The 26,223-nt window shown below is 45.4% G+C and overlaps 1 protein-coding gene across 2 annotated transcripts; it reads left to right on the top strand.

Moving 5' to 3' along the window:
• The first annotated feature begins 339 nt into the window (after nucleotides 1-339).
• On the top strand, nucleotides 340-13,725 carry LOC122921898 (signaling lymphocytic activation molecule-like). Of its 2 annotated transcripts, none has more exons than XM_044272201.1 (7): nucleotides 340-459; nucleotides 1,714-2,049; nucleotides 2,159-2,425; nucleotides 3,915-4,031; nucleotides 5,209-5,336; nucleotides 5,431-5,544; nucleotides 10,182-13,725. In XM_044272201.1, the coding sequence occupies exons 1-7, from the start codon at nucleotides 411-413 to the stop codon at nucleotides 10,194-10,196; spliced, it is 1,026 nt and encodes a 341-aa protein (XP_044128136.1). In that variant the 5' UTR covers nucleotides 340-410; the 3' UTR covers nucleotides 10,197-13,725. The 2 variants fall into 2 exon arrangements, with proteins under 2 accessions (XP_044128136.1, XP_044128137.1); XM_044272202.1 differs by having other exon boundaries at nucleotides 5,431-5,548.
• The last annotated feature ends 12,498 nt before the right edge of the window (nucleotides 13,726-26,223 follow it).

Here is a 26,223-nt window from a genome sequence, read left to right as displayed (position 1 = left end):
GAGAAGAGAAACTTCACTATGTACAAACTACTTCTGGACGTACTGCAACTCCTATTTTGCACTTGGTAAAGAGAAACTTTTATTCTTCTACTTCTGGCCTGATTTCTGATACCATCTTTTCACTGCACTGATCCCTAGAGAGCAACGGCCTGAGGTAGCACACCATCTAATCAGGGCCAGGATCAATCCCATCCTCTGGACTGTCTCCTTAGGGGCTCACTGCCCCATGTAGAGCAGAGGAGCACCCATGCCGTCCCAGCAGATGATGGGCATGTGAGGGTTCGTGTTCATCAGCTGTGAATGCTTTGGTTTGCATTTGAAAAAAAAAAAAGGTTTCCGTTTCAAGAAGTTCAAGTAAGCCCAGCCTAAAGCTTTACCTCTATAGATGTGCTCAAAGCAACTTCTGAAGCATGTCTGCTTTATTCCGCCTGCTATATGTCATAGCTGTTTGCCATATTGGTGAGTGCATTTTTATAATTTACTATTGTGTTTAGTGAAGTTTATATGTGTTATATGTGCTATATGTGTATCAGCATATCATGGCTCCTGTGTAAATAGACATTGGGGATGTTGTATTTGAGGACATTTTTGGATACTCCGCGGGTACTCAAGTACTTTTTGTATAAGTCTGCATACTTGCTTTCGGGTGAAGGTCTGAGCCCCCCAAAAAATGTAAAGAAGGAAAACATCAGTGGCGCAAAGAGCACACTGCAGCAGGTATGGCCATGGTGCCCCCTTAGTGCTTCCCCACATTGTAAAGATGCCCCCTTAGTGCCCCAACACAATAAGATTGTCACCTTAGTGCCACCTCACGATAGTGATGCCCCTTAGTGCACCTCTAGACAGTAATGATGCATCTCTGTGCCCCTCTAGACAGCAATAATGCCCCTTAGTGCCCTCTGGAGGTATGATGAAATTGGGACAGGGGTCCGGAGAGCTGACTGGCGATCCACCAGTTGAGTACCTCTTTTCTAGTCTGATTTTAATTTTGTGGTCTGATTTAACTAGGGGTTATCTAATTTTGGACATTGCGGGCTAGGACTCGCACCTATTCTTAGAACGGAGCCCACAAACTGATGGAGGGCGCACCGCACATGCGCAGCCAGCCTATATTCCTTCATATGGGAGTGCCAAAAATAGCCGAGCGGCGCATTCGGCTATTTTTGGAAGTCCTATTGAAATGAATGGGAAGCATAGGACGCAGGTGTGTCCATTGGCACTCCCGTAGGAATAAATGGAGGGAAGTAGCTCATGCACGGTGTGGCCTCTGTCACTTTCCGGGCTCTGTTCTAAGGATAGGTGCGGGTCTCAGAGGTGGCACTTGCGCCTATCAGACATTGGGGGCATATCCTAACAATATGACCCCAGTGTCCAAGATGGGATCTGATTAAAAGCAAAAGTGAACGATTAACTTTTAATAGTTCTCTATTCCCTCTGTGACTGTCACTTGATTGGGGCGCGCTGCCCTAAATCAGTTCTGCAGCCTATCCATTCTCAGGACCGGTGAGGTAACAGCTAGATGGTTGCCAACCAGTTTTTGCAGTCTCCATTTCCATGTTGCTGCATACGTAGGTAGGTATGTTCCTCAGAGAGCTCAGTGACAACCCTTGTTGGAGCTGTACCGGCGACCATTTTAGTTGTCCCCCAACTTCAGAAGAACTCCGAAACAAAATGATCAGACTCTCACTGTGCATTTTTTTTCTTTTTCTGAAGGGGAATCTCACTTATGTGATCAAGTCATCCAGTTGAATGGATCCCTTGGAAAACCTTTAGTTCTATATCAATTGCGTATGATGCCAGAATATCAAACTCTCTCCCTAACAACCACAAATAAGACCACAAAAATTCCATTCCTGGTCTATGATCTGATTGAAAACCAAATTATGTATCCAAAAGCCAACATTTCTGACAGTCGATACCAGTTCAAGCGAGACAGCTCATCCGTCATCATCCCCAAGTTACAGAAAGATGATGAAAAAAAATACGAGCTCTCGGTACAAAGAAAAGATTTCTTCTCGCTCGTGTGTGAAATTGAGCTCAAAGTCTATGGTGAGCTCCTCCAATTTGTAATATAGGGCGCATTAACTTAGCGTTTGACTTTTTTTGTAGCTTGTTTATTATGTTTTATTCCATTTTTATTATATCTTCATCGGAACAGAACAGATCTCGAATTTGACCGTCAGTGTAACAGAGGATTCTCGGAACGACACCTGTAATGTCACCATGGAGTGCCTGATGAAGACCGGAGATGACGTGACTTTCATCTGGATGAAAGATAATAAGACGCTGAGCCATAATGGCAGCACGTTAGAGATCAGCATCGCGACTGACAACGCTAACAGCATATTCCGGTGCACCGCCACAAATCCCGTGAGCGAGGGATGGAGCGAGCATACCCTGTCCTCTGCGTGTAACCCGAATAACGGTAAGAACAACGCCATGCTTATCTAGAGGCTGGAGGAAGCTCCTTCGGTTGTGATGTAGAGGTCACGTATAGGAGGATTTCAGGAGATGATCTTGTTGTGACCGAGGCCGGGTCATGATGTGAGGAAGGGAACACAGACTAGTGGGATTCCTGGAATGAATGGATATATTCTACTTGCCATTTCTGGGAAGCTGCCCATTAAAGAAGCACTTCCTATGAGGCACTTTCTTCGCTTTGTCTTCCTGTGCTGGAGGTTTTCATTGCACGTGTCTTGCTGGCCTCTGGGAACTGAACCAGAATAATCCACTGAGGGAAATCAAAAGAGCAATAAAACCCAAGCAGAGAGCTTTAAAGGGTTAAAGTGGTTTGAATGCTGAATGTTAAGAGTTCGTTAGCATAATGGTTAATGGTCAAATCATGTTTTTATGGAAAAAACAACAACTATTCGCCCGAACCATGTATACCTACCATTAGGGTACCCGAACACATTGCCGACAATATGCAAACTGTATGGGGATCGAATGATCGTATCATACAGTTACATTATTGACAGCAGTCCCAAATTTGTAGGGACTGTGCTTAAAATGGCTGGTGCTTATACAAGCCCTATCCAGATGTGGGCATTCTAGCTGCTTTGGGTGCATTTCCCCCCAATTCTCTCAAATGTATTGTCATCATGGAGTCCTTACACTGATTCATCCCACCAATCAAAAGCATATCTATAGGTCTGTCGCCACACTATGCTGCCCTCAGGGTTTTGGCAGGTTCCTTTTAAAGGGGTTGGCCCATCTCGCACTTTGGTGGCATCTCGCTAGGATACTCCAGGGACCTGCACCTAACTCTAGAACAGGGCCCTCAAAGTGAATGAGGTTGCACCGCCCAAGTGTGGCCACCCTCTATTGACTCGGTGTGGTCTAGGTGGTCCTGCTGCTATCAGACGTCCTAGCGAAGGGCATCAAAGTGCGAGTTGGACCAACCCCTTTGACCTCCTTTTAAATCTCCCCTTAAAGCTGTTGTCTGCTTTTGCCATATTGATAACATATCTTCAGGATAGGTCATCAATATCAGATTGGTGGGGGCCTGACTGCCGGCACCCCCGCCGATCAGCTGTATGAGGAGATGCTCCATCCTATTCACTTGAAAAAAGCGGACAGCGCCTTTAAAGATACAGTACCCTGGTCTGACTAAGCAGGCCCGCTAATGTCTCCAGGAAGTGAGTGACACTAATGTATAGGTAGGATGATCAAAGCGACGATGGGACATCACCAGAACGAATAGCAATGTTGGGCTCTAAGCATTTCCATAGGACTCCATAAGAGGGTCCTTTCAGCCTTCTTCAGGCTAGTATACAAACAAAATAGTGTTCCTGAATGACCAGGTAACCAATTCAGGGATGAGTGGACTTTTAGATAGGTTGCCTCCAGTCCCGGATTATTATGCTGTCATCTGCGTACGGTGCCAGTATTAATGCCATTCATTGTATCCCTAGATAACGGTTTTCCTGACATCATGTTCTACATTTTGGGGTCTTCTCTACCTATCCTTGTTACCATGGTTGCCATCATTGTGATAGTAATTGTTATAATAAAAAAAAAAAGAAAAAGAGGTAAGTGAGACAACTGTTCACAACATTATCTTCTTGTGAGATGTGTTTTCTAATCGGTTAAAGGGATGTCCCTTTAAAAAATAATAATTATATATATTATCCCCTTATTAGAGGGAGTGGAGAGCAGTCGCAAAGAGCGTTTTTCGCTCTGGAGGACCTTTCCTGCCCTGCATGATACTGACAACCCATTGACTTTTATGGTCATTATGTAATGCTTCATTTCCCCTGTAGTGGCGCTGCAGAGAAATCAAACACTTACTGCCAGGTTTCCCCACAGCAGACTACTTGGATTCCTAGCAGGAATCGGGATTGCTCACTAACAGGGGCGGATTGGCCATAGACTCTACAGGGAAATTTCCTGGTGGGCCGATGCCTAGGAGGGCCGCCAGCCGGGTGTTTAATGATCTGATTCTCTCCTACGCACCTACCCAGCAGCCGCAGGTGCCCTCCTGAATTCAACCGCATCTATGTCCTCAGCAGCTGGCCGTATTATGTGCTGTACTGTAGTATTTGGTTCAGCTAGGGCAGTATATAATTTTGTACTATGGTATTGCTGGCCCTGCCTAATTATGTTGACCGACCTTCTGTCGGTTTGGACCTACCTACAACATGGGGCCACTTTTAAGTTTTTTTTTTTTTTCCCAGGGACACTTTTAATTCCCAGTCCACCCCTGCCCACAAGTCTAACCTAGCGAGTACAACTCTACCCATTTCATGACCTCCAGTGTGCCAGTCATGGAGCCAGAAGAGAGCCTCACACCTCCCTGAATCCATGCAGGAGCCTTCCTGGTTCCTAGGAGTCAGGGCTGCTGAAATCTGTCACATGATCACTCCTAGCTCTGCTGATTGGCTCTGAAGACTGACAGAGGGAGGGGCAAATAGGCATCTGTGGATAGAAGATACGTCTGTAATTGTAGGACTAAGTGTGTTCATAGTATAGTTGCGAAAGGAGTTTTGGTCCAGTCCCGGCTGACCCCATGCCCTTGGTTACTCCACGGCAAAAAAAAAACACCTGCAGGACTCCAAAGAACCACATTCTTGGCAAACAGAAGCAGTGTGGAACAGACCTACGGGTCTCGAAAAGTGGCAAAACCTAGCATCTTAATGTAGGAACCATCTTTGGGGTGTTTACTTAACCAGAGTTAAAAAAAATAGCTTTTTTCTAAACCCTTTCTAGATATATACTCAAAGCGATGTGTAAATCCTCCAAGTATCCCGGAAAGTAGACCCCCAGTGCCTGAACCAGCATCCGAGCAGAGGCCTGAAGGCATCCAGACAGTGTATGCCATTGTCCAGAAACCCAAGGTAGGTGGCCTATACTAATGAATATGTATTGGCCTCTGGTGCAGCTGTCCTGTTGTCTTCATCTCTATGCTCTGTCTTCCGTTGTATCCTTAAGAATCAAAGTATAAGCTCAGATGCATCGAAAAGCCTTCCTTTTTCATCGGTGTACGAGCTGGCTGGTCCTTGCCGAAATAACATCCAAGTACAGAACTCAACTGACGAGATCTGGGTGTGTAAGTAAAATGCTGCCATATTATGATATAATGGGGGGGGGGGGGGACTGTCCAACACCGTGTGGGACAACTGTACACCTTAGACAGCTTAGATTATGAGTGTTTGGCCAACAGCTATTCCTTCTGACCTCCCATACACATGCACACTTGGCTCAGGGAATAAGCCGGACATCTATGGCAGTGGCTTATCTCCCATAACATGCAGATTAGAGAAAGCAAGTGGTCTCTGTAGTGGCATCAAGTGGAACTACCCTATAGTCAATATCTGACCCTTTAACAGGCCTTCCAACATGACTAAGGACACTAGCCAGTTCCAGTACTCTCCAGAAGGAGACACAGTGCCCCCCAAGGCCTACATCGAAGGACTCCTGACTAGCAAGCACTCTGTTCTGGTTTTCCTTTTGGTTATCCATTGACTATAGGATACTTACCTCTACTAGACACTAGGTTTCTTTCTCTAGGAAGAAAGCTAATCTGCATATCCTTTTCCCAGGGTACATTTCATGGTCTAAAAAACTTTGTTCTCCAGTTCTGGCACTCTCCACAAAGAGAAGGAGAACATTCCCAGACCGCTCTTAAAAAAAAGTATATGCATGTTGAACCAACATGTCTATCCCTTCTTTCCCACAATATCTGCTGTTTAGGGAGAGTCAGGAGACTCCATCCACATTACATGATAGGCCAATCTTTCTGAAATCTGCAGGTTTGATCAACATCATCAATTATAGACCAACGCTACTGTTCCTCTGGTTCCCGCTCTTCTCCCCTTTCTGGTTTAGCGCTCGGCGCAATGGAAATGGCCTGTACTGCCTGCTCAGCCAATCACGGAGGGGCATACCTTACAACTTTCAAAAACTATAAAGAGGGGTAAATCCTGGTGGTAATTTTTGAATGTTAAGCCACACCTCTGACACCACCTAATCCCTATCCATACCCACTTACTGCACACATAATCCCCTTTGTGACCGCAGATGGTAATAGTCTCCTCCTTTGTGTAACACACAGTAATGGTGTCATCTTTACTAGTGTATTTTTGTACCCCACATGCATAGTGCCCTCTTTATGTGGCACACGGTAATAGTGTCCCTACACATCGATAACGCACCCTTCGTGCCTTCTCATAGAAGTAATGTCCTCTTAGTGCCTCCCACACAGTAAGGGCACCCTCTTAGTGCCACCCATGCAGAAAGTATGATGCCGCCTTAGTGCCCCTCACAAAGTAAGAATTCCCCCACACAGTAATGATGTTCCTTTAGTGCCTCCCTACACAGTATGGACACCCACTTAGTGCCACCTCACAGAAGTGATGCCGCCTTAATGCCTTCCCACAAAGTGAGAATTCCCCCACACAATAGTGATACTCCCTTAGTGCCTCCCCACTTAGGTCCACCTCACAGTAGTAATGCCCCCTAAGTGCCTCCCCGCACTGTAAAAGCCCTGGTTGCAATCCATCTGGGCTGATGAGTGCAGATCTTAGATCCCGATGGCCAGTTTGTCTCAAAGTTTGGGGGGATGCATTAGCAATGTTCAGGACCTACAGCAGTAAAGTCGGTCCTGCCATAAACAAGCGGTATCTTTACTGACGTTTGCAGGCACGTCCTTGGCGTGGTTCTAAACCTTCAGAAATGGCTGCTCTTTTTCTCTCAGGAGTAGTTCTTTAGTAAAAGCTGTTCTCCGGTAACATCTCAGGAACAGAGTTTTCCTGAATACAGCTTCTCCTTTTGGCCTAGCCAGCAGGAGCTCACACTTCCCATCACTAGGCTTGGGACCAGGCCATCACCCTAGCAACCTAGCTAGAGGAGCCAAACGTAACCATTATTGCCCATGCATAACCTTTTTGGGATACAGAAACTTTTTAAACAATAAATCTCAACATTTACCTCAGTTATCGCTGAAGAAGCCTACAGGGATGAAGTATTATCCATGTATGTAGTAATAGAGGGCCTTCCCCACGACCCCTTATTTCCTAATATAACCACAGCCCTGGTAGTAGACATTCCTAAAAGTGTAAGTACAGCCGAGAAGGTGTCATGGCTCTCTACCTTACTAATTCAGTGATTGTTATTCACTGGGGGTGGGGGGGATTATTTCCCGTACCGTATCAGAGGCAGCTTCAAAGTTTTTCTTCAGGAAATAAGACATCACCCACATCCTCCCATTTCCAAAACATGTTCTGTGCTGCAATACAACCTGTGTCATACAGCGCGGAGGCGACTGGTTTCACAGTACCGGGATCTGAACAATTGCCTCCTGCGCTGGCAGGGCAGAGATCACTGGACGTGATCATCGTAATAGTTTCCATTTGTTTTTCTTTCAATGCGCGTACGATCTCTGTATAGTGCAACATATTCTCCGCTAGGGTAATGGAAAGGGCTCGCCCATCACTGCCCACATCCTTCTGTTAGAGAGAGGTCTGGTGGGATAACATTCAGGGTCAGAATGTTGTTAAAAAAAACAAAAAAACTCTCACTACTCACCTCACCTGGTGCTCTGCACTCACCGCTCCTGGGCCAACACACAGGAAATTGTAGGCGGTGACTGATTGGATGAGCCTCCGTCTGTTGCAGTTTCCTGTGTGTTAAGCCGGGAGCAGAAAGTGGAGACTAGCAGTGACTCGATAGGCGTTGGTAGGGGAGTAAGTGGAGACTAGCAGTGACTCGATAGGCGTTGGTAGGGGAGTAAGTGGAGACTAGCAGTGACTCGATAGGCGTTGGTAGGGGAGTAAGTGGAGACTAGCAGTGACTCGATAGGCGTTGGTAGGGGAGTAAGTGGAGACTAGCAGGGACTCGATAGGCGTTGGTAGGGGAGTAAGTGGAGACTAGCAGGGACTCGATAGGCGTTGGTAGGGGAGTAAGTGGAGACTAGCAGTGACTCGATAGGCGTTGGTAGGGGAGTAAGTGGAGACTAGCAGGGACTCGATAGGCGTTGGTAGGGGAGTAAGTGGAGACTAGCAGTGACTCGATAGGCGTTGGTAGGGGAGTAAGTGGAGACTAGCAGTGACTCGATAGGCGTTGGTAGGGGAGTAAGTGGAGACTAGCAGTGACTCGATAGGCGTTGGTAGGGGAGTAAGTGGAGACTAGCAGGGACTCGATAGGCATTGGTAGGGGAGTAAGTGGAGACTAGCAGTGACTCGATAGGCGTTGGTAGGGGAGTAAGTGGAGATTAGCAGGGACTCGATAGGCATTGGTAGGGGAGTAAGTGGAGACTAGCAGGGACTCGATAGGCGTTGGTAGGGGAGTAAGTGGAGACTAGCAGGGACTCGATAGGCGTTGGTAGGGGAGTAAGTGGAGATTAGCAGGGACTCGATAGGCATTGGTAGGGGAGTAAGTGGAGACTAGCAGGGACTCGATAGGCGTTGGTAGGGGAGTAAGTGGAGACTAGCAGGGACTCGATAGGCGTTGGTAGGGGAGTAAGTGGAGACTAGCAGGGACTCGATAGGCGTTTGTAGGGGAGTAAGTGGAGACTAGCAGGGACTCGATAGGCGTTGGTAGGGGAGTAAGTGGAGACTAGCAGGGACTCGATAGGCGTTGGTAGGGGAGTAAGTGGAGACTAGCAGGGACTCGATAGGCGTTGGTAGGGGAGTAAGTGGAGACTAGCAGGGACTCGATAGGCGTTGGTAGGGGAGTAAGTGGAGACTAGCAGGGACTTGATAGGCGTTGGTAGGGGAGTAAGTGGAGACTAGCAGGGACTCGATAGGCGTTGGTAGGGGAGTAAGTGGAGATTAGCAGGGACTCGATAGGCGTTGGTAGGGGAGTAAGTGGAGACTAGCAGGGACTCGATAGGCGTTGGTAGGGGAGTAAGTGGAGACTAGCAGGGACTCGATAGGCGTTGGTAGGGGAGTAACAATTTAAAAAAATAAAATAAATTTATGTCAGAATACCCCTTACTTAAAAAAAACATTGGTCCACTGGACCATCGTAATAAAGGGGTTTTCAGGGATTTTGATATTGATGGTCTATTCTTAGGATAGGTCATCAATATTGGATCCTCAAAGGTCCGACTCCCGACACCCCCGTTGATCAGCTGTTAGCGCTTAGGCCTATTCCACCCAGGCCATGTGACATCACATTCAGCAGTCAAATGGCCTAGGCGTAAATCAGTCTCATTAAAGCTGCAATACCAAGCATGACCACTACACAATGGGTGGCGCTGTGCTTGGTAAGCTGTGAGGAGGTTAGCGCCGTGGCTTCATCAAATCGCTCAGCAGCAGGGATCCTGGCAGTCATATGCCCGCCATTCAAATATTGACCTTTCCTGAGGATAGCCCATCAATATTTCTTTTGTTGTAGAGTTCCCCTGAAGATATAGGTGAGCCGCAATAGCTGCATTTCTCCTTACACCAGTACACATGCGCCGTGAGCTGAGCATGCATGTGTTGTGATTGCGGAGAGGGCAATGGTTGATCTCCTGTGTTGACATTCAACAGCCCAACACCATCTGTCAAGGATGAGTCGGGAGGCCCCCATACATATAAGGTAGTTGGTGGGTCTCGCAGGCTGGATTGATTTTTCTCTTATATACTGATCCCAGGGGACCCTAGCAGCAGCCCCCTAGCAGTTTAACGTTAGAGCTCCCCTTTAAACTTCTAGTTTCTGGACCGTGCTAATCATTCTGTGCTGTATTACCCTTCCAGAGAAAGTACCCATGAGAGGACTGTGCTGGAGCTGAAGGAGCCAACCTTCTCCTTGTATCGCTAGAAGCCATGGACTCATAGGACAAACGTGGAAACCAGGTCTTCTCGTGCCAGAGTTCACCCTTAAGGACTGATTTGTGAATACCCCACTCCTTTTCACTCTTTTACCATTTTGTGGTAAATTCTAGACTCCTATTCTGTTACAGGTACTGTCATTTATGGTGAAGGCAAAAAAATGTATATTTCATGGTAAAGATAGATAAAGTGGAGCTCCCCTTTAAATCGAAAGAAAATGTATATATGTTCTGACAAATCTGATGGAGGATTTTTTGCATCCTTTCATTTATTGTACGATTGCCGGACATTGGATACTGTTTGTAATCAGGGGAGGGTTCCCCTTTAGACGTACGTTTTAAACATGGCAGATTTCAAGATTTCAAGTCCGCACCATGCATCTGAATGGGGTTGTTTCTGCAGAATCTGGACACAACAGAAAGAATTGTCATGCTAAAGTTTGTTTAAAGGGAACCCGCCACCTTTGAAATACTGCGCAGTCTATGGACGCCATGTTGTAGAGCAGGAGGAGCTGAGCAGATTGATGTATTGCTTTATGGGGTACGATTCAGAATTTTATTTTATTTTATGCATTTAAATCTCTCCCCTATCTGGGCTTAGTTGTACGGTGGGCGGTCCTACTCAGTGATTGACAAGTATCTGTGCAGTTAGGACCGCCCACTGGACTCCTAAGCTTTGAAGAAGAGGGATTTAAATGAATAAATGAGAAGTTCTACTGACTCTTTTCCCGCAAAACTACATATCAATCTGCTCAGCTCCCCCTGCTCTACAAGATGGTGCGGGCTGATCAGACACCGTGTACTACCCTTTAAGTTACATCATGTGAAGTGGTGGAATATATGGAGATCTCTGACTTTCCTTTCTGGACTCATGGGATAAGGTAAGTGCCCTCAGATACCCACACACCTTGAACAGCTGCATCTCCCCCGTACACGATCGGCTCAGCTCATGTGATTGTTTACTACGGTTTGTGGCACATATTTGCATATTAGAAAAAAAAATCCCGTCTGCAAATGTTCCCTTGTTTTTCACGCCTACTTTAATGGCTTACGGGGACTTTTCTTTTGTTGTTTTTTTATGAGGTATTTTGAACTAGAATGAGTGTTCCTGCGCGGGCACAGATGTTCGCCGACCTTCCTGTGTGCTTCATGCCAGTATTAGAACATGTGACATTTTCCCTTTAACTTTTTTTGTATTTTTTTGCATTTAGAGATTACATCAGATGGCTGTGATGAATTTCTAGAGAAACCTTCTGAACCATTTACATGGTGGCCACGGTTCTGGGTTTTGTAGTAGGACGATCTGTGTAAATAGGATATTAAAATGATTATTTTTTTCTATTCTTTATTTTAGTGTCACAACTTTTCACTACCACTAGGTGGAGACAGAGCACCACGACTATAGTTACAGTAAACTCATGGGGACTATTTTTTTTAATATTATAAACTTTTTACATGCAGAGCCCCAGGCAGTCTGCAACGTGGGGCATCTTCCCCCAGGACGTTCCCCTTTACCCCCTTCCTGCCCTCGCCATAGTAATAAGTCAAGGGAACTACATATTTTTAGCTAGCCACAGTGGGAGCGCCTTTCCTTGCGGGTGCCAGCTGTATTACAGGATGGGAGGTGTGTTTAACCCCTTAGATACCATAGTCATAGTCAGTAAGTGGTAAGCGAAAGGGAGGAAGCTCCATCTTCTACGCCATCAGCCTCCTGCTTAACTATGGTCTCCGGCCCTGCCATGTATTAGGTGGCCTGTCAGATTTACAGTTACAGACATAATACACTGCAATACAAAGATATTGCAGTGTATGATATGACGGATCAGAGGACGGCAGGTTCAGTTATCTAAAAAGGCAAACCCCACTAAATGGGCAATAAAACCAGATACACTGTTAATTTGCATCACTGTATGCATCCAATTTCTGTCCAACTATCTATTTTTTACGGTCATTTTGCATCCGTTTTTAACAGCCATTAATAAAATGTGAATTCCATAAGCTTTTTTTTCCAACATTCCGACCCCTGCAGAACCCTAAGTGTACATTATGCCCCTCATAGTGTCCACTAGACTTCCAATGGTCCCATTGTGCCACCTAGACATCCAATGGTCCCATTGTGCCTCCTAGTCATCCAATGGTCCCATTGTGCCACCTAGACATCCAATGGTCCCATTGTGCCTCCTAGTCATCCAATGGTCCCATTGTGCCACCTAGACATCCAATGGTCCCATTGTGCCTCCTAGACATCCAATGGTCCCTTAGTGCCTCCTAGACATCCAATGGTCCCATTGTCCCCCAGTATCTAAAATGCCCCCTTAGTGCTCCCAGTATCTAAAATGCCATCCTTAGTGCCCCCAGTAGTTAAAAGGGCCCCTTAGTGCCCCTAGCATACGCATTTCCTCATTAGTGCCTTCCAGTATGTGTTGACTTCCTTAGTGCCTCCTAGAATAACTAATGCCCCCCTTAGTTCCTACTAGTATAACTAATGCCCTTCTTAGTGCCTCCTCCCTCCTAGTATAACTAATGCCCCCCTTAGTGCCTCCTAGTATAACTAATGCCCTCCTTAGTGCCTCCTAGTATAACTAATGCCCTCCTTAGTGCCTCCTAGTATAACTAATGCCCTCCTTAGTGCCTCCTAGTATAACTAATGCCCTCCTTAGTGCCTCCTAGTATAACTAATGCCCTCCTTAGTGCCTCCTAGTATAACTAATGCCCTCCTTAGTGCCTCCTAGTATAACTAATGCCCTCCTTAGTGCCTCCTAGTATAACTAATGCTCTCCTTAGTGCCTCCTAGTATAACTAATGCCCTCCTTAGTGCCTCCTAGTATAACTAATGCCCTCCTTGGTGCCTCCTAGTATAACTAATGCCCTCCTTGGTGCCTCCTAGTATAACTAATGCCCTCCATGGTGCATCCTAGTATAACTAATGCTCTCCTTGGTGCCTCCTAGTATAACTAATGCCCTCCTTAGTGCCTCCTAGTATAACTAATGCCCTCCTTAGTGCCTCCTAGTATAACTAATGCCCTCCTTAGTGCCTCCTAGTATAACTAATGCCCCCCTTAGTGCCTCCTAGTATAACTAATGCCCTCCTTAGTGCCTCCTAGTATAACTAATGCCCTCCTTGGTGCCTCCTAGTATAACTAATGCCCTCCTTAGTGCCTCCTAGTATAACTAATGCCCTCCTTAGTGCCTCCTAGTATAACTAATGCCCTCCTTAGTGCCTCCTAGTATAACTAATGCCCCCCCCTTAGTGCCTCCTAGTATAACTAATGCCCTCCTTAGTGCCTCCTAGTATAACTAATGCCCTCCTTAGTGCCTCCTAGTATAACTAATGCCCTCCTTAGTGCCTCCTAGTATAACTAATGCCCTCCTTAGTGCCTCCTAGTATAACTAATGCCCTCCTTAGTGCCCACTATTCTGCTGGTTCAGACATGAAAAAAAATAGTTGCCTCATCACTTACACGTGAGGACTTTCAGGGGTTAAAATGTAATACTCACCTAACCACTTTAATGTGAAGGAACACTTGCTGCGCACTGGAGGCAGCAGGACCTGACGTTCCTATCGTGATCATGTGATGTCCAAGTCCTGCTACCTCCAGTGCGCAGCAAGTGTTAATTCACATTAAAGTGGTTAGGTGAGTATTACATTTTAACCCCAGAAAGTCATTTTTTTTATTCACAGTATACCTGATTTTAATGGCCATAAGATGGTGCACTCCTGTCTAAATGGCCCTCAATGGGGTCCATCTAGCCTTCAAAACGGCCAAAAGTAGGGAACGTCATTTTTTTTACGGCTGTTGTTCACATGTTGAACTGTGATGCTTCTAAAAACATTAAAGATTATATTCAGTTTTTTTTTCTTTTAACCCCTTAGTGACCACCAATACACCTTTTTATGGCAGTCACTAAGGGGCCTTAGACTGGTCTCCCCGGCAGGAGTGCCGATCCTGTCTTTTTAACCCTTTACATGCCATGGGCAATGATGCCCAGCCCCACGTAAGCATCCTTTGTTTCCCATCTCCACCCCGCAAATCCGATCATGGGGAGCCGATGTGTGTAAAGGCTGGCTGGGGCCTGGTATAGGCCCCAAGCCAGTGTTGAGTGTTTTCCAGCAGGCTATGCCTGGTCAATCTCAGTATAGCACTGACATTAAAATGCAATACACAATAGGGATAGTGCATTGTATTTTAAAAGCAATCAAAATATTGTCTGTTAGGCCCCTTTCACAAGGGCGAGAATTCCGCGCGGGTGCAATGCGTGAGGTGAACGCACTGCCCCCGCACTGAATCCAGACCCATTCACTTCAATAGGGCTGTGCACATGAGCGGTAATTTTCACGCATCACTTGTGCGTTGCGTGAAAATCGCAGCATGCTCTATATTTTCACGCAACGCAGGCCCCATAGAAATGGATGGGACTGTGTGAAAGTCACAAGCAAGTGCGGTTGCGGTGCGATTTTCACGCATGGTTGCTAGGAGATGATAGGGACGAGCAACCCTGGACCCCATTAAAGTCTATTCACTGTATTATTTTCCCTTATACCATCGTTAAAAGGGAAAATAATAGCATTCTTAATACAGAATGCTTAGTAAAATGTGCCTTGAGGGGTTAAAAAATAAAAATAAATTACTCCCCTCATCCACTTGATCGCGCAGCCGGCATCGTCTTCTTCTTTCAGGACCTGCAAAAGGACCTTTGATGACGTAATCGCGCTCACCACGTGGTGATCCTTCTATCTTCATTCAGCAGGACCTACCCTGACGTCACCACCCTCACCACGTGGTGAGCGCGATTACGTCATCAAAGGTCCTTTTGAGTCATGTTTTTATTATTTTTTAACCCTTAATTCACATGATACGTAGTATTCTGTATTAAAGAATGCTATTATTTTCCATTATAACAATGTTATAATGGAAAATAATAAAATCTACAGAGCACCGATCCCAAGCCCGAACTTCAGTGAAGAAGTCCGGGTTCGGGTCTGGGTAGCACATTCAGGTTTTTTTCACGCACGTGCGAAACGCATTGCACTCGCGTGGAAAAAACTGAACATCTGAACGCAATCGCAGACAAAACTGACTGCAATTGCTTACCTACTCACACGGGTTTCCCGCAATGCATCCTGAACGCATCCGGCCCTCACCCGCGACGCCCGTGTGAAGGGGATCTTATAGTCCCCTTGTGGGACTATTAACTGGTAAAAAAAAAAGCACATTTATTAAATAAAAAAAACTATTTCAGTAGAAAAAATAAATGCTTTTTTCCATTGAAAAATTGCAAAAATAAAATCTCCCCCATAAGTTTGGTATCGCTGCGTCCGTAACGACCCGCACTGCTCAAATATCATGAAAATTATCCCCTACGGTGAACACTGTCAAAAAACTTAATGTACTCCAAAATTTTACCAATGAAAACTACAAGTCGTCCCTCAAAAAACCAAGCCCTCACACAACTGGGTCTCGGGATGCGGCGATGCAAAAAGTTTTTAAAATAAGGTGTTTTTTTGCGCAAGTAGTAACAATTTTTTTTAAAAACTATATGTATTTGGTAACGCTGTAATTTTACTGATATTATGTTAGAATGCTGTAAAATTTATAACGTAAAAACTCAGTGGCAGTCTTGCTGTTTTTCCTATCTCCCTCCCAGAAAGAGTTAATAAAAGTTAATCCGAAAGTCATGTGTACATTAAAATGACACCATTAAAAACTATAACCTGTCCCGTAAAAAACAACTACATAGACGAAAAAATAAAAAAGTTATAGCTCTTGGAAGGTGACAATGAAGAAAAGAAGAAAAACTATTGGTCAGTAAGGCCCAAAACAGGCTGTTCACTAAGAGGTTAAAGTCCCTCCAAAAAATGGTCTTCAATAAATGATGTAATCAGATATGCTGCCAAAGGCAATAAATAAGTCTGCGGTTAACGGCTGATGTTGTCAGATGAGGAAGAGAAATAACGAACGGTGCAGAAAGGAAGAATTGCACAATATGTCCCAACCTTCTGATCAAGAATGGTATAGATCTGAACGCTGTCGTAGATTCCCCTATTCCCAAGAAATGATTGATCTCATTCCTATATAATAAGTTAGTTGATATTAACACTTCTGGAAAACCACATTTCATTCAGAATTGGGAGAAAGAGCTAGGCCTAAGGCCTCTTTCACACGGGCGTTGCGGGAAAAGGTGTGGGTGCGGGTGCGTTGCGGGAACACGCGCGATTTTAATGCGTTTTGCACTCGCGTGAGAAAAATCGCGCATGTTTGGTACCCAAACCCGAACTTCTTCACAGAAGTTCGGGCTTGGGATCGGTGTAGATTGTTTTATTTTAGCCAAAAATTAATAAAATAATTGAACTCACCTTAGTCCACTTGATCGCGCAGCCGGCATCTCCTTCTGTCTTCATCTTAGCTGTGTGGAGGAACAGGACCTGTGGTGACGTCACTCCGGTCATCACATGATCCATCACCATGGTAAAAGATCATGTGATGACTGGAGTGACGTCACCACAGGTCCTGTTCCTGCACACAGCTAAGATGAAGACAGAAGGAGATGCCGGCTGCGCGATCAAGTGGACTAAGGTGAGTTCAATTTTTTTATTTTATTTTTTAACCCCTCCAGCGCTATTGTACTATGCATTCTGTATTCATGCATTCTGTTATAAGGGAAAATAATAATGATCGGGTCTCCATCCCGATCGTCTCCTAGCAACCGTGCGGGAAAATCGCACTTGCTTGCGATTTTCACGCAACCCCATTCATTTCTATGGGGCCTGCGTTACGTGAAAAACGCACAAAATAGAGCATGCTGCGATTTTCACGCAACGCACAAGTGATGCGTGAAAATCACCGCTCATGTGAACAGCCCCATAGAAATGAATGGGTCGGGATTCAGTGCGGGTGCAATGCGTTCAACTCACGCATCGCATCCGCGCGGAATACTCGCCCGTGTGAAAGGGGCCTTACTCTTTCGGATCGCAAGGTTTCTGTTACTCTGGAACACTCACATGGCTTTTCGAGGTGCGTCAGGATCCAAGAGAACTCATTTAAAGGGGTTCTGCACTTTGTTTAAACTGATGATCTATCTTCTTGATAGAGCGCGCTCCCACATTATCGGAGTGGATCCAAAAAACTCAAGACATTAGTAGATTGGAGGAATTGTCCAGCTGGGAGAGCCTTTCCCATGACAAATACTTGGCCCTTTGGTCACCTTGGTTTTTAGAGGTGTAGAGATCACCATTCTCACACCTTCTCATAATAGCACCATGATCTAACATTGTGCTCACCTCACTCTTATTTTAGTAGTTTTAGCTTCTATGATCACTTCTACATTGTGACATTCAGTATCTAAATATAGTTACATTGCTTGCCTACTATGTACCTTAGTATACAGTCATGTGAAAAAATTAGGACACCCTTTGAAAGCATGTGGTTTTTTGTAACATTTTTAATAAAAGGTTATTTCATCTCCGTTTCAACAATACAGAGAGATTAAAGTAATCCGACTAAACAAAGAAAACTGAAGAAAAGTCTTTTCAAGATCTTCTGTAAATGTCATTCTACAAAAATGCCTATTCTAACTGAGGAAAAAGATAGGACACCCTCACATGTATTCCCTCTTAAATTGGCTCAGATCTCACACAGGTATATCACACCAGGTGCACATAATTAGTAGATCGTTACTCTGCATGTTGAATGAGGCTTGCCCTATTTAAACCTCAGACATTTAGTTTGGTGTGCTCCTGACTGTTGAAGTGAGAGTGAGCACCATGGTGAGAGCAAAAGAGCTGTCAGAGGACTTCAGAAAAAAGATTGTAGCAGCCTATGAGTCTGGGAAGGGATTTAAAAAGATCTCAAAAGATTTTGAAATCAGCCATTCCACTGTCCGGAAGATAGTCTACAAGTGGAGGGCTTTCAAAACAACTGCCAACATGCCCAGGACTGGTCGCCCCAGCAAGTTCACCCCAAGAGCAGACCGCAAGATGCTAAAAGAGGTCTCCAAAAACCCTAAAGTGTCATCTCGAGAACTACAGCAGGCTCTGGCTACTGTTGATGTAGAAGTACATGCCTCTACAATCAGAAAGAGACTGTACAAGTTTAACTTGCATGGGAGGTGTGCAAGGAGGAAACCTTTGCTTTCCAAGAGAAACATCGAGGCCAGACTGAAATTTGCCAGAGATAAAGTTGACAAAGACCAGGACTTCTGGAATAATGTTCTTTGGACAGATGAGTCCAAAATTGAATTATTTGGACACAACAGCAGAGGACATGTTTGGCGTAAACCAAACACAGCATTCCAAGAAAAGAACCTCATACCAACTGTGAAGCATGGAGGTGGAAGTGTCATGGTTTGGGGCTGCTTTGCTGCAGCAGGACCTGGTCAGCTCACCATCATAGAATCCACGATGAATTCTACTGTGTATCAGAAGGTGCTTGAAGAACATGTGAGACCATCAGTTAGAAAATTAAAGCTGAAGCGGAACTGGACCATGCAACATGACAATGACCCAAAACATACTAGTAAATCAACCAAAGATTGGCTGAAAAAGAAGAAATGGAGAGTCCTGGAATGGCCAAGTCAAAGTCCAGATTTGAATCCCATTGAGATGCTGTGGGGTGACTTGAAAAGGGCTGTACGTGCAAGAAACCCCTCAAACATCTCACAGCTGAAAAAGTTCTGCATTGAGGAGTGGGGTAAAATTTCCTCAGACCGATGTCGAAGACTGGTAGATGGCTACAAGAACCGTCTCACTGCAGTTATTTCAGCCAAAGGAGGTAACACTCGCTATTAGGGGCAAGGGTGTCCTATCTTTTTCCTCAGTTAGAATAGGCATTTTTGTAGAATGACATTTACAGAAGATCTTGAAAAGACTTTTCTTCAGTTTTCTTTGTTTAGTCGGATTACTTTAATCTCTCTGTATTGTTGAAACGGAGATGAAATAACCTTTTATTAAAAATGTTACAAAAAACCACATGCTTTCAAAGGGTGTCCTAATTTTTTCACATGACTGTATATGTTTATGCTGCTATGACCCGTGGGCTGGTTTCCCTTGTTGTACACTTTTCTATTTTTTATTTTTTTTTTATATATCAAAATAAAGATTTGATAAAAATAAAGAAAAAGTATTTTTGTAGATCCCTTCTGAAAGATGCCTCTCAGTCTTATAGTAAGTGCCACAGCACATAGCGAGGGCCCTTTTGACTGCAGAGACTGGATTGGTGGCCCGTGGGTTAAATCACCATGTCTTTCTGCCAAGGTATGGTGGTTTGGCCCGCAGGGGTGTTTTACTCCTCCAGTCACTGCACTGCCTGTTTGAGTTGTTGGCGCCCCACCTCTTATCCATCCCCTCCCCATTACCTTTGGTATAGTTAGATGTTCCCTCCTGCCCTTCCCCTAGAGTTAATAAAAAGAAGGGCTTACCCCTTTGGTTCCCTCTTTCACCAGCACTGCACCAGGAATATTCACTCCTGCAGGTATGGCTGCCGAAAAAAGCTGTTTTAGCAGCCATCTCTGCCAAACTCCAAACTGAGGGACTGGGATTCTTATCCCGCTTTTTGGCAGGCTTGCAGGAACCCCCTCCTGCCCTGCCAGCTTCTTCCTCAGTTGGGGGTAGGCGGACCGCACTGCATACCCGTCCCCCATGTCGACTGAGCCCCAGCAACACTCCCTCTTCCTCCTCTCTCAACCGATTAACCCGTGCTGGCAAGCAGGGGGAGCGCTGTTTCCAGCGCGCGTGCCGGTCCTCTGCTGACCTCCCGGCAGCGCTTTCTGTGGACCCACCCCCCGCTCCCGCGCGCTCTGCAGTCACCAGTCCTAGGGTGCCTCATCCCCCTCCCCCTTCTGCTTCACCCACCTTTCTGAGAAGCACGGGTGCACTAACCAGCCATCTAACCGGGACCTCTGTCCTTCCGGACGAGCGTTCTGTGGCCCTGCCCCTGCTCCTTCCTTGTGCTCTCCTCCTGTTCTGGCGCGCTCTGCATTCTTTGTCTCAGCCACCCCTTATCTCCCTTCCCTTTCTTCAACTATGTGAAATAATCCCACAGCCTCCTCCTCTGCGGAGGAGCCTCTGGCCACCCCAGCTGCTGTTGAGCAGGCAGCTGGGGATTTGTTCCTGCCCACCAATGCATTAATGTTCCCCCCCCCTCCTTCACGCCAAAGATGGGTAGCTACACACTCGGCCAGAAGATTGTCCCGCAGGGCCAGTCGGGTCAGCGGGGTCCAGGAGCCATATCCTCCAATAGTTCCTGTGGAGCCTCCGTCAACTTCCTCTGGTGGTGAGTTTAATTTCACTGGGGCCTGGGGTTCGGCTTCTATGGGTCAGCAGTTAGTTCCTTTCCTTAAAGCTTCGCTATCGCAAATGGATCCGGCCGGTTCTCATGTTCCCCCCAAGCCCACTACCCCGGTTGTTCCGCCGCCTAGGGCCAGCGATCACAAGGAATCTCTATTTTGTGGTCTCTCCCCCCTGGGAGCCCGTTTGGACATGGAGACCAAAACTAAAATTTGGAACAACCACTATGTGGACATTTGGTCCTTGGTTACCGTCGACCAGTACACGGTTGATAAGGAGCATAGGCCCAACTCCGATAGATGTATTGATCGCAGGCCTAAGGTGGCTCACACCATGGGTGATTGGTTACAAGCGTTTTCAGTTTTAGGCTATGTTATGGGGCAGCAACATCCAGAACGTTGTTCAGATTTATTTGTGTACATGGATTCTATATACAGTGCCTACAAGTCACATGGCGGGACCGCATGGTTGCGGTATGATGAGGAATTTCGTAGACGTTTAGCACTTCACCCGGAAATTGGTTGGGGAGTAAAAGCCACGGATCTTTGGCTACGTCTGATGATGTCCCAGAGAGTACACCCCTTTCCGGCCGCGGCCCCTGTCCCCTCCTCCAGCGGTCAGGGGCCTGTGGTCATTCGCAGACCAGGAGCCTGCTGGCTCTATAGTGGGAAAGACTCTGGTGAGGGTGGTCGCGATGTCCCCGTGGCTCTACCAGTATCCCAATAAACGTGCCGCCGCCCAACTGCGCTTCGGTTTTTCCTTTGTTTTTTTCATCCCTTTTCATTTTTCTAGTTCCCCCCACCCATGCCGATAATTTAGCTTCCGCTAGGGAGGCAGGTAAAGGGTTTTTTATGGCAAAATCGGATATAGAAGCAGCCTTCCAGCTTCTTCCGGTGCACCCGGATTGTAACCATCTGCTGTCTCCCTATGGGCTGCTTCATTTCCTGCCACTTTTTTGAATTATGTAGTTCCTTATTGGAATGGGTTATTCGCTATGAGACTGGTTCCCGCTCCATCATTCATTACCTGGACGATTTTCTTTTTGTTTCTCCAGGAGATTCCTCCCGGTGTCAATTCCTTTTGAACTCGTTTAGTTTTTTTCATGTCCCGTTTTGGGCCCTCTTTCTGTCAATAAGACCTTTGGCCCTTCCACCTCCATCACCTTTTTGGAGATCGAGATTGACTCATCTTCAATGGTTTATCGCCTTCCCCAGGATAAGTTGGCAAAACTTCTCGCCCTTATTGAAGGTTTTTGCTCAGTTAAATCTGTCACCCTCAAACAACTTCAGTCTCTCCTTGGGCTCCTGGTTTTTGTTTGTCGGGTCATGCCCATGGGCAGGGTTTTTTAAAGACGTTTATCCCTGGCCACGCGAGGCGTTTCAAATCCCCACCATCGCGTTCGGTTAACTCTGCATTCAAAGCGTGACTTGCATGCGTGGCGCGAATTTCTCCATTGTTATAATGGCCGCACTTGCTGGCAGCTTCCTGAAATTTCTAGCCCTGACCTATCCCTCTTTGCCGATGCTGCGGGATCTACTGGTTTTGGCGCTATTTTGGGCACAGAATGGTGCACAGCCCCCTGGTCACCTCAGTGGCGCACTGCCGGTCTTTGCTCCAACATTACTTTGTTAGAATTATTTCCATAATTGTTGCTATTGACTTGTGAGGTTCCAGAATGCGAAACAGGCGTGTCTGCTTTTGGTCGGATAATATGGCGAGTTTTGTCTTTGTTACGTCACCTTGTTCTTCGCTGTCTGCAATTAAACATTTATTTTCGGGCTTCCCATGTTCCGGGAGTTGTCAATGTTGCTGCTGACGCTCTCTCACGTTTTCGTTTGCAGGAATTTCAGGAGCTCGTGCCGGACGAGAGTCTTCCGTGGGACTCACCGATGAACGCCTGATGCCCCTGGTTTGAGCTTCCGTGGCGTCCGGGGCATAGGCATGATATGGCATTGGCGGAATGTTTTTTTTAATAGTATCTTTTTATTAAAGTTTAACAAAAAGCATTACAAACACTTCATTTGCAAGCAAACTACAAATAAATCCAGTACATTGATTCACATGGGGTCAATCATAGCAGCTTCCTTTAGCTTCCTTACTCAGGTCAGAAGCGAATAGTAACTTAATAGTATGACTAGCACCCAATAGATTATTTCATGGAATAATAAAGAGTACTGCATACACACACACATTCATACAATACCCTCATCGGCCAGAAACAAACACCACTACCTCCTAGGGTATCAGCGTTTGGGCTCCAATCCAAGGATCCCATATCTTCATGAACCGGTCGGGGTCCCTCATATATAACTCAAGGTCGGTATCCATTGTTGCACAGTAGGACTCTTAGGGGGTTTCCAATTCAGGAGGATGGTTTTCCTAGCATAGAACAAGAGTATTCTGTATAATTTCCTACCGAATTTGGTGGGAACAACCTCGTTGGCTATCCCCAGCAGATCTCTACCAAACTGAGCATGACAGGCATGTCTAAGCTGAAAGTATCTGTACAAACCATGTTGGGGCACATTAAATTCCTGTTTCAGACTGTTAAAGGATCTAAAAAGACCCCTATCATACAGTTGGGTAAGATAACGCACCCCTTTTTGGGGCCAAAATTCAAATTCTGTTAATGAGAACAATTCCGGTAACCCTCTATTTCTCCACAATGGCAAATATGGTGACCAAGTAACGCTATTCTCACCGGAGTTACGCATCAGACTCCATTTAACCCAAATCTTCACTGTCGCAGCTATCGATTGGGTATAGTATTCTGCAGAACCAGCCCCCTTCCTATATGCCAAATTCGTAAGAGCTTCATAGGACCCCATCAACGCTGCCTCCAACACTACCGCCGGATTACCCGAGTCTGCCCGTACCCACCACGCCACATAGCTTAGCTGCACAGCTACATGGTACATGTATAGATTGGGCAAGATGCCTGAAGGGTGCGTCTCGCTATTCTGGAAGAAGATTTGTTCCATAGAAAGGGAGTGATTGCTCTACCTATGGTAGTAAAGAGTTTCCTGGAAAGTAGTATTGGGGCAGCCCTATACAGGTATAGCAATTTTGGGGAAAAAAATCAATTTTATAATATTGATACGCCCAATGAGATTCAAAGGTAAGTTTTCCCATGCTTCTATTTTTTGGGTAATGTATTGCATTGTAGGAACAACATTTAGGTCGTAGAACTTTGCCACCTCCCTGTGAATAATGATCCCCAAATATGTAAATTGCTCCACAATTTAAAGCTTATTGTTCAATGAAATGTGAATTGGATTAAATCCATCAATTAAGCAAAGACTTGACTTGGCCCAGTTCACGCGAAGACCCGAGAAGCTACCAAAATAATCCACAACATTTAAAAGGGTATCTAAGGACTTCCCCAGATCAGCTAGGTATACCAACATGTCATCAGCATATAACGAAAGCTTTTCTGTTATTCCGGCTATTTCCCAGCCTTCTATACCTGAGTTAGAGGAAATGAGTATCGATAAAGGTTCCATTATTAGTGCAAATAACAAGGGGGGGAGAGGGCAACCCTGTCTAGTGCCTGTGCCTAAGGAGAAGGAATCCGATATATACCCATTTACCCTGACTCTCGCCGAAGGGGATCTATAAAGCATCTGTAGCCAGCGCAGAAATTTCGTAGGGAATCCCATTCAATCCAACACCGCCCACATAAAGTCCTACTCTACTGAATCGAAAGCTTTTTCATTGTCCAAGGAGGGAGAACCCTCATACCTCGATTATCATGTTTATCATCCCCGGAAGAAGCCAGGTTGCTGGCGAAACGGCGTTGGGAGAAGGAGACTGAGGGATCGGCGCTCTTACCTTGGGTATTTTTATGAACTTCTTGAATTCCACATTACATACTGATGCCCCTATTGGATATTTTGTCCAGGGTTCCCTTGTCTTTTTTGGCCTTTATGTGGCGTTCTCCAATACTTTTTGTATGCCCATGTGTGTTGATCCCCCAGTCCCCTTTGCGGTTTTTTCCTCGCTGAAATATGCCTGCTTATTGCTGTTTTTATACCTATATGTGATTATATGTATTTAATAAAGATTTTTTTCTTACTATGAGATGAAGCTTTAGTTCTAATGTTTGGGTATTAACTTTTGTATAGTGAAGGCTCTCTTTACGTTATCATTACCCGGTTCTTATAATTGGTGGGACCTGAAGATTAGTGAACAAACGTCTTAGATTAATATCGGTAGTCTTCCCTGGCATGAAACCCGACTGATCTACCCCAAACAAGGAAAGAATTACCTCCCTCAATCTCAATGCCAGTACCTTCGCAAAGATTTTGACATCAAGATTCATAAGGGAGATAGGTCGATAAGAGCTACACTGGTCAGATGGTTTTCCCTGCTTATAAATTACTACTATTGTTGCCTCCAAAAACAAAGGAGGCAGTGAACCTTGTTCCAGCGCATATCTCAACAACTTCCCCAATCTAGTAACAAGGTCCTTAGAAAAACGCTTATACCATTCAGCTGGGAATCCATCGGGACCCGTTTTTTTTTTTTGGTTTCTAAAGAGTTGATGGCTACTTCAATCTCTGATATGTCTGCCGCTAGGACCTTCCTGTCGTCACCATCAAGTGAAGAAATGTTAATACCTACCAGGAACTTGGCAATCTCTCCCGGAGTGCATGTGGTTTTGGAGGCATACAAGTTCGTATAGTTGGAGGCAAACTGACGGCAAACATCTCTAGGTTCCCTCAACAACATCCCTTGATCATTCAGTTCTCCCGCCACTACCATTTGTGGGGTCTCAGCCAGATATGCCAAAGCTCTACCACACTTATCACCATCTGAAAAAATGGTTTGTCTCTGATTCAAGAGTTTCTTCTGAGTATACTCCGTCAAATGTAGAATAAACTTACGTTGTGCCTCCAGCCACATATTTTGCTTCTCACTTCTACTACACGGATCTAGTAGAAACAACCTCTCTCTATCCGCTAGTTCCATCTCCAGTTTCGTCCGCTTGATATTCAATTCCTTTCTGTGAGTTGCTATTGCAGAAATCAATGCCCCCCTTATTACTGACTTGAAAGCATCCCATTCTACCAGGGAATTCATAGACCCTTCATTTTCTATCCAGTAGTTTCCCAAAGCATCTAGGCTATCACTCACCACCGGTAAGACCTCTAGCCACATAGGATTCAACCGCCATTGCTTATGCATCAGCCCAACGTGAAAGCGCATTGTTGTGAAAGGCCTCAGGAATCAATCTGTCTCGTACTGGATCTAAAGTGGCATTGTAGTCACCCATAATAATGCAGGGCGTTGCTGGAAACATTGCTATCTTAGCTATAATTAAGTCTAGGACTTCTCTGTGGAATGGCGGTGGGATATAGAGACCAACAATCAAATATTGCAAACCTCTAACACTGGCATGTAAAATCACATAGGATCCAAGTGTACGTACAGAAGGTACTTGAAACTGGAGACTCTTAGTAATTAAAACAGAAACTCCTCTAGCGTGATTTGAGTATACTGCGTGATACGTGGGCCCCACCAAAGGACGTCGCAAAGCGAGTATTTTCTGACCTTGAAGGTGCGTTTCTTGCAATAACACTATATCCGGGTTATACTTCTTCAGATAATTAAAAACTAAAGTCCTTTTGATCTTATTATTAAGACCCTTAACGTTCAAGGAAAGTAGCTTAATTAACGCCATTTT

This window comes from Bufo gargarizans, chromosome 11 (assembly GCF_014858855.1).
Source record: "Bufo gargarizans isolate SCDJY-AF-19 chromosome 11, ASM1485885v1, whole genome shotgun sequence".
Taxonomy (NCBI): Eukaryota; Metazoa; Chordata; class Amphibia; order Anura; family Bufonidae; genus Bufo; species Bufo gargarizans.
The sequence above is the reverse complement of the archived record's forward strand: the minus strand, read 5'-3'. Positions and strand labels throughout refer to the sequence as shown.